The sequence below is a fragment of the Lepidochelys kempii genome, chromosome 5 (assembly GCF_965140265.1).
Source record: "Lepidochelys kempii isolate rLepKem1 chromosome 5, rLepKem1.hap2, whole genome shotgun sequence".
Classification (NCBI taxonomy): domain Eukaryota; kingdom Metazoa; phylum Chordata; order Testudines; family Cheloniidae; genus Lepidochelys; species Lepidochelys kempii.
This window is the reverse complement of record NC_133260.1, coordinates 29,704,992-29,722,229: the sequence shown is the minus strand read 5'-3', so window position 1 is coordinate 29,722,229 and position 17,238 is coordinate 29,704,992. Positions and strand designations below refer to the sequence as shown.

The following is a 17,238-nucleotide window of genomic DNA, read 5'->3' as shown; positions in this document are numbered from 1 at the left end:
GTGTCTGACTCACCTCCTTCCATCTCTCATAGGGCCTGTCCTTATTTTCCCTTCTTCATATGCCTCTGTGATAGGAACTTGCCGTATTGTTGAAAGGGAGTGGAGTAGCAAGGGTTTGACATTCTAGCTTTTCCCCTCAACTATAGGAATATAAATTTACTTCGTGAAGGTAGGTTGTGGAGCAATCAGAGGACTGTTAGATGGAAGCCCTTGGCTGTTGTGTTACCAGACAGCAAATGGGAAAGAGAAATCAAAATGAGGTTAGGCATGGAGCATTTTTGTGGGAGAGAGCTCATCTTAGAACTAACTCTCTTGCAGTGCCATAGAAGTGGGTCAAGGGGAAGATTGTGCCAAGTGAAGGAAGGCTGGCAGTGAGAAAAGAGCTCTTGAACTGAAGGCCTGACTCTTGTAGTTGGACTCCAGCTGAGAGAGCTGGATCCTGATATTCAAGGTAGTTTCCAACAGGAAAAAGTCTGGGTTCCTGTCACCCACTCATGTACCTGGAAATATTTGTTCTATTTGTCCTTTGCAGATCAATAAAATGGCTGTATTCACAAACACAACTTGTCTTTACCTGAAGGATGTTTTGAAACCAAGACCTCTGACTTGTCTGAGCTTTTTCCTTTTTTTCATCTTCATACACCTGTGAGGGTCAACTTTTCAAAGGTTCACCCTGGCAGCAAGTGGAGGAGTAGAGTTGTGTGCATAGTTAAAAGCACTTTCCCCACAGTGTGTTTGACTTCTTAAAACCAATGTTAGTTGATTGCATTCAGCAGCATGCATTCAAGGTAAAATGCTTCTATGCAAGAATTCCTACTCTTCTGCAGCAATTTGTCCCTGCTGTCCTGAGAATATCAGCTCAAGTGGAGTGGAAGTAGTCAGCTGTCAAAACTGTGAATGTTCCCAATCAAGCCCTAAGCCATCTGAAGCTCGCATTGTTGCAAAAGCTAAATCCTCACAAGGTTTATTGGAAACAGAATTCAGTCCTTAATGTGTTCACAAAGTTTGGGAGTGAAACTTAGCCAATTTGTGGCTTGTCAAACCTAGAGATGGTGAGATAATTTTGGAAATTGCAATGGAAAACCAGGAAATTTTTAATGAAACTTCTTGGTTGATAACGTCTTTTGTTATAATAATGTCAGGTTTCAGAGTAACAGCGTGTTAGTCTGTATTCGCAAAAGGAAAAGGAAAAGGAGTACTCCTTTTCTTTTTGTTATAATAATGTGACATTCATGCTTTTGATGCAGTATCAGTTGAAACTCAGCAATCTACATGGACTTCGCCTTGGAGATTTTCACTTGTGAGTTTGGTATTAAACAAAACATCTTCACCCATTTCTGTAATATACACTTGTATATCAAGAGTTGTGGGCTGATTGATTATAATAACTATGCCATATGTATTATGAGAAGGAAGACTGCGGTTTGTCCTGTGAGTTTAATTGAGCTAGGGGTCTAAGGTGTACTTTTTAGGACTTTGTGGCAATATGGTCTTTCCTATCCATCCACACAGCCAAAACTGTCTTGTCCAAACTCTTTTCTCATGTCTCAGTTACTGCAACATTCTGTTTTCTGGCCTCGACAAATGCAATCTTGCCTTGCTCATATGCATTGAGAATGCTGCTGCAAAGTTAACACACCCAGCCTGTAGCTTTGACCACATCTTTGAATCCCTCCTCTGGCTTTCTCTTCTCTATAATATCAAACATAAGACGCTGTCTTCACTTTCAAGACCTTTTTGCAGCCTATCTCCACCCTACCTATGTTCACCCTACCTATCACCTCTCTCATTTGCTATTGAGATGTCAGTTTCTGCCTTTGAATGATTTACAATATCAGCCTCCATCCTCCATGTATTAAATTTTCAAACTATCTCTTTGTGCTTTCCCCTGTGCTGGCCCTCCTGCTTTGGAGGAACTCCCTGTAAACATCTGCAAAGCTATCTCATTATCTGATTTCAGATTCCTTCTCTGAACTCTCCAAGTTTGCCATGATGCCTACAGTGGCTGGGCTGGTGCTGTGCTGAGACCATAGTCTATCATGCTGACTGATACTGTCTCCTTGTTTCCTCCCTTGTCTTTCTGCATCTGTTGTCTCTTGTTTTATACTTAGATTGTAAGGTCCTTGAGGCAGGAACAGTTCTTTTTGTTCTGTGTTTTTACAGCATCTTCCACAGTGGGGTTCTGGCCCATGACTGATGCTCCTTGACACTGTGGTATATGAATAATAAGAGTGTTTGAATTAGAAGCCTCAGAGTGTTAAAATGCACTGAGTGTGGAAACTTCTCATGTTTAGTTATCATTCTAAATATTGTGCCAGACTCTCAGCTGGTGTAAATTAGAATAGTTCCACTGAAGTCAGTAGACATCTGCCAATTTACACCACCAGAGGATCTGGCCCCCATTCTCCAATTTCAGTTTTCTTTCCTAGCCTTTAATGTTTTTATATGAAGTCTTGTGTTAGTGCTTCTAGTCCACGATTTTCTTCTCTTCTTCTGAGGTCAATGGAACTTGAGGTTCTTGGTACTTCTGAAAATTGGGCAGGTTCTCACGTATTGATTTGGAGCCTAATTTTAAGCTTCCACTCTTAAAAACCTTGCTATTATTACTATTATTTGATCTTTAAGGTTAATTGCAATATAAAAATTGTAATGTTAGTTGACAGTACCAGTAAATTTTATCAGGACTGAGTTGGCAGCAAAGAATTTATATGCACAAAAATGATATCAATATTTTCTTCTCTACGTATTCGGATTATCCCTGCCCTGAAGGGTTAACTATATTATTTCTTTGTTTTTATAATACCTGGCACAATGGGGCCCCAATCCATATTCGGGCCTTTGGGTACTACTATAATATAAATAATAATAATAATAGATGATGTATTTAAAATGTTGTTTATAAACTAGCTGTCTGAATATCTAAGATCAAAGTACTCAGTACTTTTTTTTTTGGTTTGTGGCAGGATTGCTAAATATAGCTCCCAGGGCAAACGGCATTTCCATCTCAAACATCAGAATACAAAAAAAAAAGGTAGTGTTCTTCTCATAAAAATGCATTAAATAAAAATCATTAAACCCTGCATAGTTTCTCCGGTTGCTTAGGAACAATATTCTACCTACGTCAGTGAGCTCGATTGTCGCAGGTACAGTGAACCATATTGCACTGAGGGACAGAAACAGATTGATTGAAGTAAGTCATTTATATCATATTGCCCGTGCCAAAGCATAGCATTGCTTTTATTGATAATAGTGAGAGAGGAAAAAATTATTTTACGATGCAATCCTGCAAAAAGCTAATGCACAAATATAACTATTCTCACGTGAGTAGTCTCACTTTCTAGAATCAAAATTCCTGGCCCCTAGTGCCATGTTTCTAAAGCCTAAATTACCATGTAATGTTCAATTGTTTTAATCTGTAGACAGATTTACTTTATAAATTACCAAATTTATAAAGTAAATCTATAGACAGATTAAAACTATTGAACTTCAGAATCATAAATTTTTCAGAGGGACCTTATTTAACATGCTTCTAATTTGCGGTGAGGAAAAAAAGGGGGGGGATAGTGAAAGTCAGGGGGGTTTGGTTTTGTTGTTTGGTATAATAAACCAGTCTCTCTTTAAAGGTAACCTTTAAATACAGGAATCCAATTTAGCACTTCACAGCTAGAGCACTGAATGTTTTTATATGGTTTAAATTCATAGTGAATCAAATCCTTTCTGGCTATCTCTCAGTGAGACTCATTTGTGTGTAACGTGACAATGGAGTTCAAACTTTTTGTTTTGTTTCTCCGTGTGTGTTTTCATTTTTTTTTCTTTAAATTGACTCCTTCTGAACCAAGTATGAGCTTTCTGAGCATTAAGCTCCAGACGTTTAATTTTGGGATCCATGTGCAGATGTAGTCAACACAGTCTTCTAAAGAAAAAGAGCCCTGGGAGTCCTATGGTGTAACTTCCCAAGATCTAATTGGGTTCTGAAAAGCAGTTACACAGGAAAGTTTTGGGTGATCAATACACACTGGTCAAAACAATTCCACACTCCAAAATATGGTGTGCATAATGATGACAAGTCTATAATTATTAATTATGTATAAAGCTAATTTCAGTTGTTCTCAGGAATTGAACTGACCTCTCATTTACACAATCAACTTTATATTGTATATGTTACCTTTAAATGTACCAGTGCTGTGCATGAGCCAAAAGACCTGGTGGTTTTTATAGGAAGACACTGTAAAGTGGAAGGATTTTTAAAATCTACCATTTCATTATGTGTGCTAACATGTACATATGAATTGATTAGATGATTGATTAGATAGATAAATTGGTTAGTCTCTAAGGTGCCACAAGTACTCCTTTTCTTTTTGCGAATACAGACTAACACGGCTGTTCCTCTGAAACCTGTCATATGAATTGATGACAGTTACAAGCAATCAGGACAGGGGGAGCAAGATGCATTAGGCAGTAGTCCACCACTCTCTGCATCATAAAACCACATATTATGAAGAACTATGGTCCAGGAAGGAATGTACCATGTACTTTCAGGGGTCACTAATTCCTAGAGTTTCGTAACCTATTTTTGGTTTCAATCAGCTTCGCTTTGTTAAAGTAATGAGGGGACAAAATAAATGATAACTTTTGTGTTTTCAGATGCAGTTTCCCAGTATAAGTTGAGAAAGGCATGGCATTCAGGGTTGAAATTTTACAGACCATTAGTCCATAGTGTGGACTACTGCATTTGGGCATGAAAAAAAAAAAAAACAAAATCTCAGATGGGCAGAATATTAAGATTTGAAAAGCTGCAGCCAAGTAACTATTTTATGCGACATTGCATAGCATTTTAAAATATATGAGCACTTATCTCAGTTAGGTTTTAATCTTTCTGTCTCTCCACCTTCACCTAAAAATGTTTTTAAATGTAATTACTGAGTGAGGAAAATGACGATTTAGGAAGGAATAGAGGATTAGAATATTAAGGACATCTTGGCTTTGTATCATGGTTTTCTGAAGTGAGACTATTTATTGCTGTTGTAGGAGACTGTAGGAACACAGTAATATTCCCAGATTGAAGGAGGTCATTCACTTTCCTCTGTTTCTACCCCATTTGATGGATTTTTGTACATTATTTTCAAATAAATGCTATCTACCACTATATTTCCCAAACCCACATTGAGGGTCTCTGTGAGAAATCTGTACCCTCCAAATGTGAAATTGTGCTCTTTTCAATCATGGATATGTTTCTCAGAATCAAATATTGGGTTGCTTTGTTCACTTTCTATGATTAAATCACTGGGACACACCCACTTTACAAGAAGTTGTTTAACAATTCATTGACCCAAGAACAATCCCAAGCCATATCCCATTTTAACCCAAGCTAAATAGCTTAAATGTATTGGCTTGCAATTGCTTAAAGGTATTGGATATCATTCCTTTAATTTATTTTATTGAAGCAAGGAAAAGCAAAGACTAGAGGTTGGGTTTTTTAGTGGCATGTTACAAGTGCTCTGTCTCTGACAGGTGTAATTTACACATCTACATTTTTAATTTATGGGTGTATTTAGTACACATAGAATCTGGAAACAGCAACCGACCTTTTCAGACTTGGGTGCCTAACGCTAGACTCTCAAAGTGGCTGATTTTTTCAGAGGTCCTGAGCACCAAGAGATCCAAATGAAGTGATAAGCACAGCAGGTACTTAGGTGTCTAAGTGATCTAAACTTCATACTAAAATAATTGCAGGTACATAATTATACCCACAATAATTTACTCCAACAAAACTGATGACATAAAAAAATGGAAGCCTGATTAGGATAGGCTGAAAACTTGGCCTTTTGTATTGTATTTGATGACTTTCTGTCAGTCCTAACCCCTGCAAACTGAAGAAAGACATCTACTGGCCAGTAGTTCAACCTGCTACTTTCACATCTGTTAAAATGAACCGGTTCACATCTCTCCCCTCTTCTTGGCTCTGACATTCCCATTCACTGAGGTGTGGTAATGAGCAACCCACCAGCTATAGACTACATGACAATTTTTTACTTCTATAACCCTCTAGGACAAGGCTGTCTAGAAAAAAATCTTAGTAGCTGAGACAAGTAGCAGACTCTTGATACTATAGGATTTGTAATAATTTATTGTAGTGGGGTGAGACATACTCTGGAGAGAATCATACTGTGGCTAGCTAAATATTGTTGAGAGCTATGGAAAAAATCTGAAACCATAGTAATAGCGACAGACTGACCAAACAGGAGAGGAAAAGACTCCTCAATAAATACCTTGAATATCAGCTGGTTTGGGGGGGCAAGGGGGTTGTTTGTTTTTTTGTGCCATATCACAGTTTTCTGTATTAGTTTTTGACATTTTTTATGTTATTCAAATTGAGCATTTACATGGTGACTTTCAGACTGTTCACTTGCTCTTCATAAGTAGATTAGGCTGGGCTGTCTTGTACTCGCATTCTTGCTGCTGGAGACATATTTAAATGTCCAGCACTAGCACGTGCCTATGCAGAGTTGTAGTATGCAGGTCACGCCCAGGATATTAGAGAGACAAGGTTGAGGAGGTAATATCTTTTATTGGGTCAACTTCTGTTGGTGAGAGAGATGCACTTTTGAGCTACACAGAGCTCTTCTTTGGGTCCTGAAGGTGGATTTGGGCCAACTGACTTCCATCTACTTTAGATGCATGCCAGCAAGTTGTCAGTAAAGGGGAGATGTATGAAGGTAGCTGCCCTCCTTGTCTAGACTTTTCAGACTACAATAAAAACAAAAGGTGCTGAAAGAAACTAAAGATTTCTGTAGGAGCTACATTTCTCTTGTAGTAGTTTAGACCGAGAGAGCAGTCACACCTACAATATATATATTGTAACATATTTTTTTTTAAAAGGCATTCTAGCAGCTGTACTCAGCAGTACTGAATCCAGACAGCAGGAGCATGGTTTGGTTCAGCTGTTATTTCCCATAGAACTATGATACAGACGAAGTAGAAAAACTTCATATGATCAGAAAATTAGAGTTCTTACTTGTTATGACTTTTTGAATGTCATGTTCTAAAGATAATTTTTCACATTTACTGCAGGCAAAAGGGATGCAGAGTTTCTCCATTAGATTCAAGTAAACAAAACTTCCTTCTTTAAATAGAAAGATATTTTAAAGTCAATTCCAGCTTTGGCTACTGTGCTTTTGGGCTGTGAGCTTATCACAACACCTGACTCCTGTCACTTTTCCCTATGGGTGGTTATTGCTTTCCTCCTCCTCTGACAACGTGCAGGAAACAGAATTTTGACGCATTATGAACTTTCCATTTTCTTAATATTTGCTAGTAATATTCCATGGTTACTATTAGGTTCACCAGTTCAGTCATGAACCCTGAGAAACTATTTCAGCCTTTCTCTCCCTCACTCCACCCCAATTTGTTTATTTTCTTTCAAACTTTCACCTTCAAGAATATTTCCAGCTATCTTCTTTCTTACTGTGCATGTCAGTGGAAGAATGTTTGTTTAAATATAAAATATTACTTTTAAGAATGTAGTAAGACCATTCATTTGATTGATGTATCAGCTGTATGAGCTATTCAATTTCTGAAAAATGCAAATACTGGTAGATGTGTTATTTAAAATCTATCACCATGTAAATGAAGAAGAAGAGTGACTAACACACACAAATCACCATACAGCATTCATATGCATTCTCTCTCTTTCAGTAAAAGTTGGCAAATGCCTGATTATTTTTTTCTTCTGAAAGGCTTAAGATCAGTAACATTACAAGTTAATAAATTCTCTGCCTGTGACCATGTCAGATTTCATAAGTTCACCATAGTCAGGTCACTAATTGGATGTATTCCTTGAATCAGCTGGAGCTTTCCTTTTGAGGGTTTTCAAAGCAGCCTAGGAGGTTGAGGTTTTGTGAAAAATCTCAGCCTCTTCCTGTAGTGTTTCTTAACATTTGTTTAATTAATGTCAAGAAATGAAGTCATAGAATCATAGGACTGGAAGGGACCTTGAGAGGTCATCTAGTCCAGTCCCCTGACCTCATGTCAGGACTAAGTATTATCTAGGCCATCCCTGGCAGGTGTTTGTCTAACATGCTCTTAAAAATCTCCAGCGATCAAGATTCCATAACCTCTCTAGACAATTTATTCCAGTGCTTAACCACCGATGGGAAATTTTTTCCTAATGTCCAATCTAAACTGCCCTTGCTGCAATTTAAGCCCATTGCTTCTTGTCCTATCCTCAGAGGTTAAGGAGAACAATTTTTTCTCCATCCTCCTTGTAACAACCTTTGAAGTACTTGAAAACTGTTATCATGTCCCCTCTCAGTCTTCCTTTTTACAGACTAAACAAACCCATTTTTTTCAGTCTTCCCTCATAGATCATGTTTTCTAGACCTTTAATCATTTTTCTTGCTCTTCTCTGGATGTTTTCCAGTTTGTACACTTTATTTTTTTCTGAAATGTGGCGCCCAGATCTGAACACAATACTCCAGTTGAAGCCTAATCAGCATCGAATAGAGTGGAAGAATTACTACTTGTGTCTTGTTTTCAACACTCCTTCTAATACATCCCACCCCCTGAGTATCAGGCATATGGTGTCCTTGGTCTTCCTCTAGCTTCTAATGTATTTGTAGAATGATGCCTAAACTCTCATCTTTGGTTAAATCATGTCTCTTTTTAATGTATGGTCTGTGCAAAGGTGAGAAAACTATTTCAATTCATTTTGATTTGTCTTTTCCATGATTTCAGTTAGGAGAAATGTTGCTTTCACTGAGCTAAAAGCTCATTTTTTCTCATTTGTAATAATTTATTAAGCACTTGATGCATTTTAATCATTAGCAGCTTTTTTATTTATTTTACAGTCTAAACAGCTCAAAGTCTTCTGATTTTAGTATATTTTGAAAATTAATAGTGAGGGCAGGATTCTTTTTTACAACATTGAATTTTGTTTGCAAGTTAAAGGCTATTTCTCCAGTGAGATTTTGGTTAATGAGCACCCGTATTATTTAGGAGTATAAAAATTTAAAATTGGGTTGCCAGTTTACAGTGAAGTTATCTTATTCAGTGCCTTGAAAACTTCAACAGTATCAGGACTACACATCCCATTGTTCCCTTCAGCTATAGTGTACCTGCATCGCTGGAGGCCTGTAGAAATTCTGGGGTTGCCGTGGCTATGGTTTCAGGGGAAGAACTGAAATTCCCTTGTTAAAAACTGAAATAAAGTAACAAAAATGAAATTGAACACATTGAAGAAAGTGATACTCTGACATTAGTTAACGTTGTGATTGGTGCTTCAGCCATTACTGAGTCACTTCAGAAAACAGACTTTATAACCTTGGGCACACATGCAGTTAAACAGTATTTAGCATTTTGCCACTAGTTGTGAGCAATGGGTAATCTTGTTGCTTTAGTAAAGGCCTTGGAGGGTAATTATTCAAAAAAGGAAAAGAGGAAGCTATGATTTATGGAGGCTTTATTTTCCTTTGGTGTAGACAGCAAAAGATTTGTCAGGGTTTTTTAAATGTATATATTATATATTTATAATTTTTTATTAGGGCTGTCAATTAATTGCAGTTAACTCATGTACTTAACTCAAAAATAAATTGTAATTAAAAAAATTAATCATGATTGATTGCAGTTTTAATCGCACTGTCAAACAATAGAATACCAATTGAAATGTATTAACTATTTTTGGATTTTTTTACAATTTCAAATATATTGATTTAAGTTACAACACAGAATACAAAGTGTACAGTGCTCACTTTATATTATTATTTTTATTACAAATTTTTGCACTGTAAAAATGATAAAAGAAATACAAGTACTGAAGTGCAATCTCTTTATCATGAAAGTGCATCTTACAAATGTAGATTTTTTTTGTTACATAACTGCACTCAAAAACAAAACAATGTAAAACTTCAGAGCCAACAAGTCCACTCAGTCTTACTTCTTGTTCAGCCAATCGCTAAGACAAACAAGTTTGTTTACATTTACGGGAGATAATGCTGCTGGCTTCTTATTTACAATGTCACCTGAAAGGGAGACGAGGCTTTCGCATGGCACTTTTATGGCCAGCATTGCAAGGTATTTACATGCCAGATATGCAAAACATTCTTGTGCCCCTTCATGCTTCGGCTACCATTCCAGAGGCCATGCTTCCGTGCTGATGACGCTTGTTAAAAAAAATAATGCATTAATTAAATTTTGACCGCCTTGGGGGAGAATAGTATGTCTCCTGCTCTGTTTTACCGACATTCTCCCATGCATTTCATATTATAGCAGTCTTGGATGATGATCCAGCACATGTTGTTCGTTTTAAGAACACTTTCACTGCAGATTTGACAAAATGCAAAGAAGGTACCAATGTGAAATTTCTAAAGATAGGTACAGCACTTGACCCAAGATTTAAGAATCTGAGGTGCCTTCCATAATCTGAGAGGGACGAGGTGTTGAGCATGCTTTCAGAAGTCTAAAAGAGCAACACTCCAGTGTGGAAACTACATAACCCAGACCACCAAAAATGAAAATCAACCTTCTGCTGATGGCATCTGACTCAGATAATTAAAATGAATGTGCATCGGTCCACACTGCCTTAGATCGTTATTGAGCAGAACCTGTCATCAGCATGGATGCATGTCCTCTGGAATGATGGTGGAAGCCTGAAGGGACATATAAATCTTTAGTACATGTGGCACGTAAATATCTTGACGCCGGCTACAGCAGTGCCATGCGGACACCTGTTATTACTTTCAGGTGACATTGCAATCAAAAATAAATATAAAGTGACCACTGTACACTTTGCATTCTGTGTTGTAATTGAAATCAACATATGTGAAAATTTAGAAAACATCCAAAAATATTTAAATAAATGGTATTCTGGTATTGTTTCAGTGTGATTAATCACAATTAATTGTTTTAATCTCTTGACAGACCTATTATTAATTTTTCCAAATACAACAAATATAATGGAATACCAGATTAATCATAACGCACGCACACAGTAAATGGGACACAACATATCTATCTTCAGCGTCTATGTGAATCATATGCCTCTAAAAAGGCAGCCCAGATTGCTTTGAATTTTTCTGAACAGTCCCTTTCTGTGGAATGCCAGTCATTTACTATTGGCAAGATCAGCCATATCACTGAGCCAGGACTCAATATTTGGTGGGGATCAACTTTTCCATTTTTGCGGGATTATTTTTTTAAAGACCAAAGTTGCACATGGGAACCACGCATCTTTGTTACTTGGTAATCTCCAGGTATAAGGAATATATCCCAAAATTAAATTTAAGGGGGAGGACTCCAATTTAGCATCCAATACAAAATTGGTCCTTCGACCCATGTCATACCAGGAATTCTTGATACAGGAACGCTCATATATCATATGAGATAATGTAGCACTACGGGAGTTAATTTCCCACAATGGTCAGCATTTATGAGGCCCATTACTATTAGCCTATGGACAAGCTATAATCTATAGCTTATTCATCTTTTGATGAATAAGCTATAGCTTCAGGTCTATAGTAGCTTTTTTAACATAAGCTACAATTATATTCCATTGGGTCAGAGATAGCTGGGTATCCAAATCTGTTTCAAGCAACTTTAAAATTATCAATCTTTGGCAGAGTTTTTTGGTCCAGCAAATCATAAAAGGATACCAGTGACCAGTGGTTGAGGAAATCCCTGAAATTTCCTCCAAAATAATAAATTTTTGGAGGTTCTGGAGCTCTCAATACACCCGGTCCAAATATATTAGTAAGTAAATGCTTTAACTGGAGATATGCCCATGCTTCGGAGAAGGGCAAGACAAATTGTTGCTGAAGATCTGCAGATGGTTTAAATTCGTGATTGTCAGTTAGTTGTGACACAGTCATAATTACTTTGTCCACCAAGCCGTCCACATCATGGTTTTGCCACCGAGTTTAAGGATGGGATTGCTCCATAGGACTGCCTGTACCTGGAAGAATGGATGGAAGCAGAACTTCCTAGCCAAGCTTGTCTCACAGCTGTTATTGTGGGCACTTTGGAGCCATCAAATCTATAATAATTTGATCCTACAGTGCATGAAAGGGAGACAGATTATTTCAATTCTTGTTCAATCTGAACCCAAGCAGGGGTCTGTGTGGTCATATCTAACAGGCACAAAGATGCCTATTTAACAGAAAGGAGATACGATAATATCCCAATTTTAGGGTCTTTAAACCACAAATTGAAGGCCTCCTAAAATGGACCAAGCCCATCTGCCATCTTCAGAACTGAAGTTACTCCTCAGATTTTACTGTACAGACGCTCCCCAACTTACACAATCGTTTCATTCCGGAACGCCTTGCATAAATTGAATTTTGCGTAAGTCGGAAACATATACTCGACCATTATGAAAAAAAAAACCCTAAAAAAACCTACCTCCTATTTCTAGCTTACAGAACTTTTTCCGTAAATGCCGATTTGCGTAAGTCGGGTCTTGTGTAACCCAGGAAGCATCTGTATAGCTAAGATTGATAACCTTTTGGTTTCCTGTGATTTCTAATATCTGATGAAGTAAAGCCTTAAAATAAACTGTAGCCTGCTCTGAGCAGTCAGATGACATGATGGTGGAAAAACTGGCAGCTAGTCTACATTTGTGCTGTCATCATTGCTTACACTAATGGGAAGTTTTAAGAAAATGGCTAATGTAGACATGTGAGGGCTAGACTCACAAAGAAACACAAGCATGGGCATGAATCTGTGGGTGAATCCATTTGAAGGAATGGGATCTTTGATCTTAAGTTCTTCAGGGCAAATATGTTCATTTTATTGTCTACATGTCACACACATTTATGGCAATACATACATAAAATAAATAATGTTGATGATTCTTGTGCTATGTTGACAGCTGCATCAAAAGACATATGGGATAAAAATAAATGCCAAATAATAAGGGTAGTGGTGGGGGGAGATAGATAACAATAGATGGTATCTCTAGAGAAATCACTTTATTTTAAGTCTTCTGAGGAAGAAGAATACAATGGGTCACATTCTCCGCTAGCATAACTCCATTGAAATCAAGAGAGTTATGCCAACAAAAACTTTGGTTCAATAATTCTAACCTTTAATAAGAGGAGATAAAAGCAGTTTGAATCAATCGTGATTAATATTTCTTGGGCCCACTTTTTCACCTAATAAGTAAAGACAAATAGTAATGAGAAAAGTAGGACTCAGATTCTAGATGGTAGCTGTCAGGGTTCCTTCCCCACTCTGAACTCTAGGGTACAGATGTGGGGACCCGCATGAAAGACCCCCTAAGCTTATTCTTACCAGCTTAGGTTAAAAACTTCCTCAAGGTACAAACTTTGCCTTGGCCTTGAACAGTATGCTGCCACCACCAAGCGTTTTAAACAAAGAACAGGGAAAGAGACCGCTTGGAGATGTCTTTCCCCAAAATATCTGCCCCCCCCCGCCCTACACCCCCTTTCCTTGGGAAGGCTTGATAATAATCCTCACCAATTTCTACAGGTGAACACAGACCCAAACCCTTGGATCTTAAGAACAATGAAAAATCAATCAGGTTCTTAAAAGAAGAATTTTAATTAAAGAAAAGGTAAAAGAATCACCTCTGTAAAATCAGGACGGAAAATACTTTTCAGGGTATTCAGATTCAAAACACAGAGGATCGCGCTCTGGGCAAAACCTTAAAGTTACAGAAAACCGGAATAAAGCTCCCTCTTAACACAGGGTAAAAATTCACATAAAACAAAAGATAAACTAATCCGCCTTGCCTGGCTTCCATATACTGGTTGCAATATTGGAGACTTGGATTAGGATGGGTTGGAGTAGATGGATTTCTGTGTGGCCTCTCTCAGTCCCAAGAGAGAACAAACATAAACAGAGAGCACAAACAAAAAGCCTTCCCCGCCCCCCACAAGATTTGAAAGTATCTTGTTCCCTTATTGGTCCTTTGGGTCAGGTGCCAGCCAGGTTAGCTGAGCTTCTTAACCCTTTACAGGTAACAGGATGTTGCCTCTGGCCAGGAGGGATTTTATAGCACTGTATACAGAAAGGTGGTTACCCTTCCCTTTATATTTATGACAGTACCAGATGATCTGTTTTATGTATAGTTACATTGAACTGTCTGTGCAATTCTCTTCTGTTTTTCCTCCTTTTTGATTTTGTTCCAGGATTCTTAAAGTACCTGCTGTTCTGACAGAGAATCTTCATCTGTGTTCTCCAGGATTTTTTCATCTTATCCTATTTTTGATCGCAGAGGTATTCTGCCATCTCATAATATAGATGACAATGTGACCAATGATTTAGCAAGATAATGCATGGATTCTGTTGCACCATTTTGTTCCTGATAAAATCTTTTTATTTTTAAAACACTAAATTGACTTGGCCCACCCTACCTTATGAACTTTTCTTCCTCTTTTCCTGTCATTGCTCCCTCTAAATGTCTTGCACTGGTCACTTCACACAGTTTTGCCACCGTTTGTGCCAGAACCTTTTCCTCTAGAGCTCTTGCCATATGAACAGTGTTGTGTATTCCTGTCTCATCAGGTCTTTGAAAACAATTAAAGATCATCTGAAAACATACCCTCTCTCCCTTGTCTGTACCTTTTTATTTTCTCTTTCTCTCTGCTACTTTTTATTATTAGTTTGTTTAGACTTTTATTGGCACCCTATAAGGAATATTAGGGTAAAGGTTGTGTGACAGGTGCCATATGAATTTTATTATTGATGAAATTTTACAGAGACAACAGATACAGCACATGGATTTGTTTTCATCTGAGAATTATGCATGCTAACCTGGATTTAAAGTAATTTAATGTTTCTTCATTTGTGATGACAGTGCTCTGAGATTTATTCAACATAAAGATTAGGTAGATGGTATAACTCCCTTGATGTATCCTGTTGCAGAAGCCTTTATTGTTTAGGAATCCTTAGACTTGTTTTAGATATCCTTATATTGAGTTTAATGTTGCTATTGTAACATGTTCTCAGGAGACTAGCTCTGATATGATTTCATTTCCTTTTGAATACAGAATTTCTAACATCATGAACATTGCATATGTTCTTAGAACTTGAAATTTAACATTTTTGAAATACAGCATGTCATAGTAAATATTCTGTCTTGTTTTATACAGCCTTGCATTCTAGTGACTGTCCTACAAAAAAGCACATCTTGAAATACTTTCAAAGTGGTCTCCCTGATCTCCAGATTTATATGCCTAAAATTGTACACTTTGTACCCCTTTTGCTACCAAAATTTTGTTTCCCTCCATTTTGTGCTTATTATTTTGTATGTGCAAAGAACTCTCATGTGGATGTGCAGGAGATATTTGTGTGTGCAAACTGGGCAGCTAGAAATATAATTCTTCAGAAATGCATGTGGAAATATCCTTTCCCCAAAATTTTGGAGTTCCCTCCATGTGTAAGAAGGAGGCATGCAATTTTAGACACGCTTATTTTGAGGCCATTCCACTATTTTGGCCCACTCTCTGTTTTTTCTTGGGTAGATCTGAGCTACTCTGCTTTGAGTATCTGGAAGTTTCATCACTAAATCTCTCAAGTCTTTCATGTCTTGAGAGAGTATTCTGGTTCAACAGAGTATATTCACTCTTCCTTTTCCTCTCCGCAGGTAGAAGAAATTGTTGATATAGGATCATTTGCCCCGGAAGATATTCACATTCCAAAGATCTATGTCCATCGTCTCATAAAGGGAGAGAAATATGAAAAGAGAATTGAAGTAAGTAGTTCAGCTTCTTAGCCACTACGTATGTTGACCCAGAATAAATTTTATAAATCACAGAATTTCTGCTTGACCATTAAACTGTAGCCGTGATAAAATATTATGAGGTGGATTCTCTACTGTGTCAAGTTCCAGCTAGTGCAGGAGATGGGGAGGGAATGGTTATGGATCCCCGATTGTCAAGCTTCAGTAACTGCTTCCAGTCACTGCATAAGATAGAGGAGCCCCTGGACTTGTCTAATTTAGGGCAGTTGGTTATGGTCCCTAAGAAACCTTATACCAGCTTAAAATTTGGGGCATCGCGCTCCACCCTACCCCTTCTATATCATGATCCCTCCTCTTCCCAATATGCCACCTTGACTGGCAGCATGGACAGTGGTTGGTGTAAGAGCCGGCTCTGCCAACTTTACAGCAGGTGAGAGTTATCTCCCACTGGGAGGCTTGGCAGCAAGGGCCAGTTCCAGCCCCTTCATGCTATGCAGGTGGTACAGACTGGGCCCAGAAGAGAAAATTTGGTCCTATATTCATATTTATGTGGCAGTGTGTCCTGGAGGTGTTTTTGGTTTTTGTTTTTAACAGAAACTGTTACTTAATTGCATTCCTCTACAGAACTGGAAGACCTTTGATTGTCAGTATCTATTTAAAAAGTTACAATTAATATTAATGAATATGGTGGTAGCCTTTTAGCTGACTGCAAAGAAAGCAGCTATTTCATTGCTACACTTAGAACCAACCTGGAAGAAATTGTCCCTGCTTTGGTTCTGTCGTGTCCCCTCCCAGGAGCAATGTCTCTGGGTTCAACTTCGTGGAATGACAGCTCTCTGGAAGTACAGTTAGAAATTTTATGGGCCAGCAATCTTGCAGTATGTTCTGACACAGCTTTAATATTTCTTTGCAGTCAGAAATAACTTTTTTGGCTATATTTGATGGTTATTTTAGTGGGAGTGGGAAATATGAAGGGAAAAAAGGTATGCTGACTTCTGCCCATTTTTGTTGTCCTCCTGAGACTGTTCTGCTATAAATCAAACTTCAGTGACCACCATAAAATCCCAAAGGCCTGGAAAGCCATAAGGCCCTATACTTGAGTAAACTCTCCCTGGGGTAAACCTTCTTGTGCACCTCAAGCAGGATGATAAATCACAGCTTGCTTAGCCACTAGTTTATTCTGCACAAACTTGATGTGTCACTAGGTATCTGACTGGAGCCAGATGTGCCAAAGCTCTTAGTCTGTGGGCACTTTGTATTAGACAGCAGCTAATACCCCGTTCCCGCCTTTTAAGACATGGTCTATTACATCCGCTCACAAGCATTTATCTTTTTCAAAATGTATTGATTTTGCTTTGCTTAAAATGCTGTTGTCATTTCAGTTTGGCTTCAGAGGCTTGCCCCTTCTTTCCAGTGTAGCACCTACATACAAATGCTGCTTGGCTTTCTTCTCTGATTTGCCCACTACAGTGGGGGTCCTCCTAGGACCAGGAGATTAAGCCAGAACTTTAACAACAAGGCCTCATGTCATACCACTTACCCCA

At 38.0% G+C, this 17,238-nt stretch overlaps 1 protein-coding gene across 2 annotated transcripts in view; it reads left to right on the top strand.

The window, feature by feature from the left end:
* The window catches only part of OXCT1 (3-oxoacid CoA-transferase 1), a 125,892-nt gene that overhangs the window by 54,775 nt on the left and 53,879 nt on the right, over window positions 1-17,238 (top strand). For both annotated transcript variants that reach the window (XM_073343852.1, XM_073343853.1), the window contains exon 8: window positions 15,599-15,706. In XM_073343852.1, the coding sequence (XP_073199953.1) occupies window positions 15,599-15,706 (108 nt within the window). The remainder of the gene's footprint in view (window positions 1-15,598; window positions 15,707-17,238) is intronic.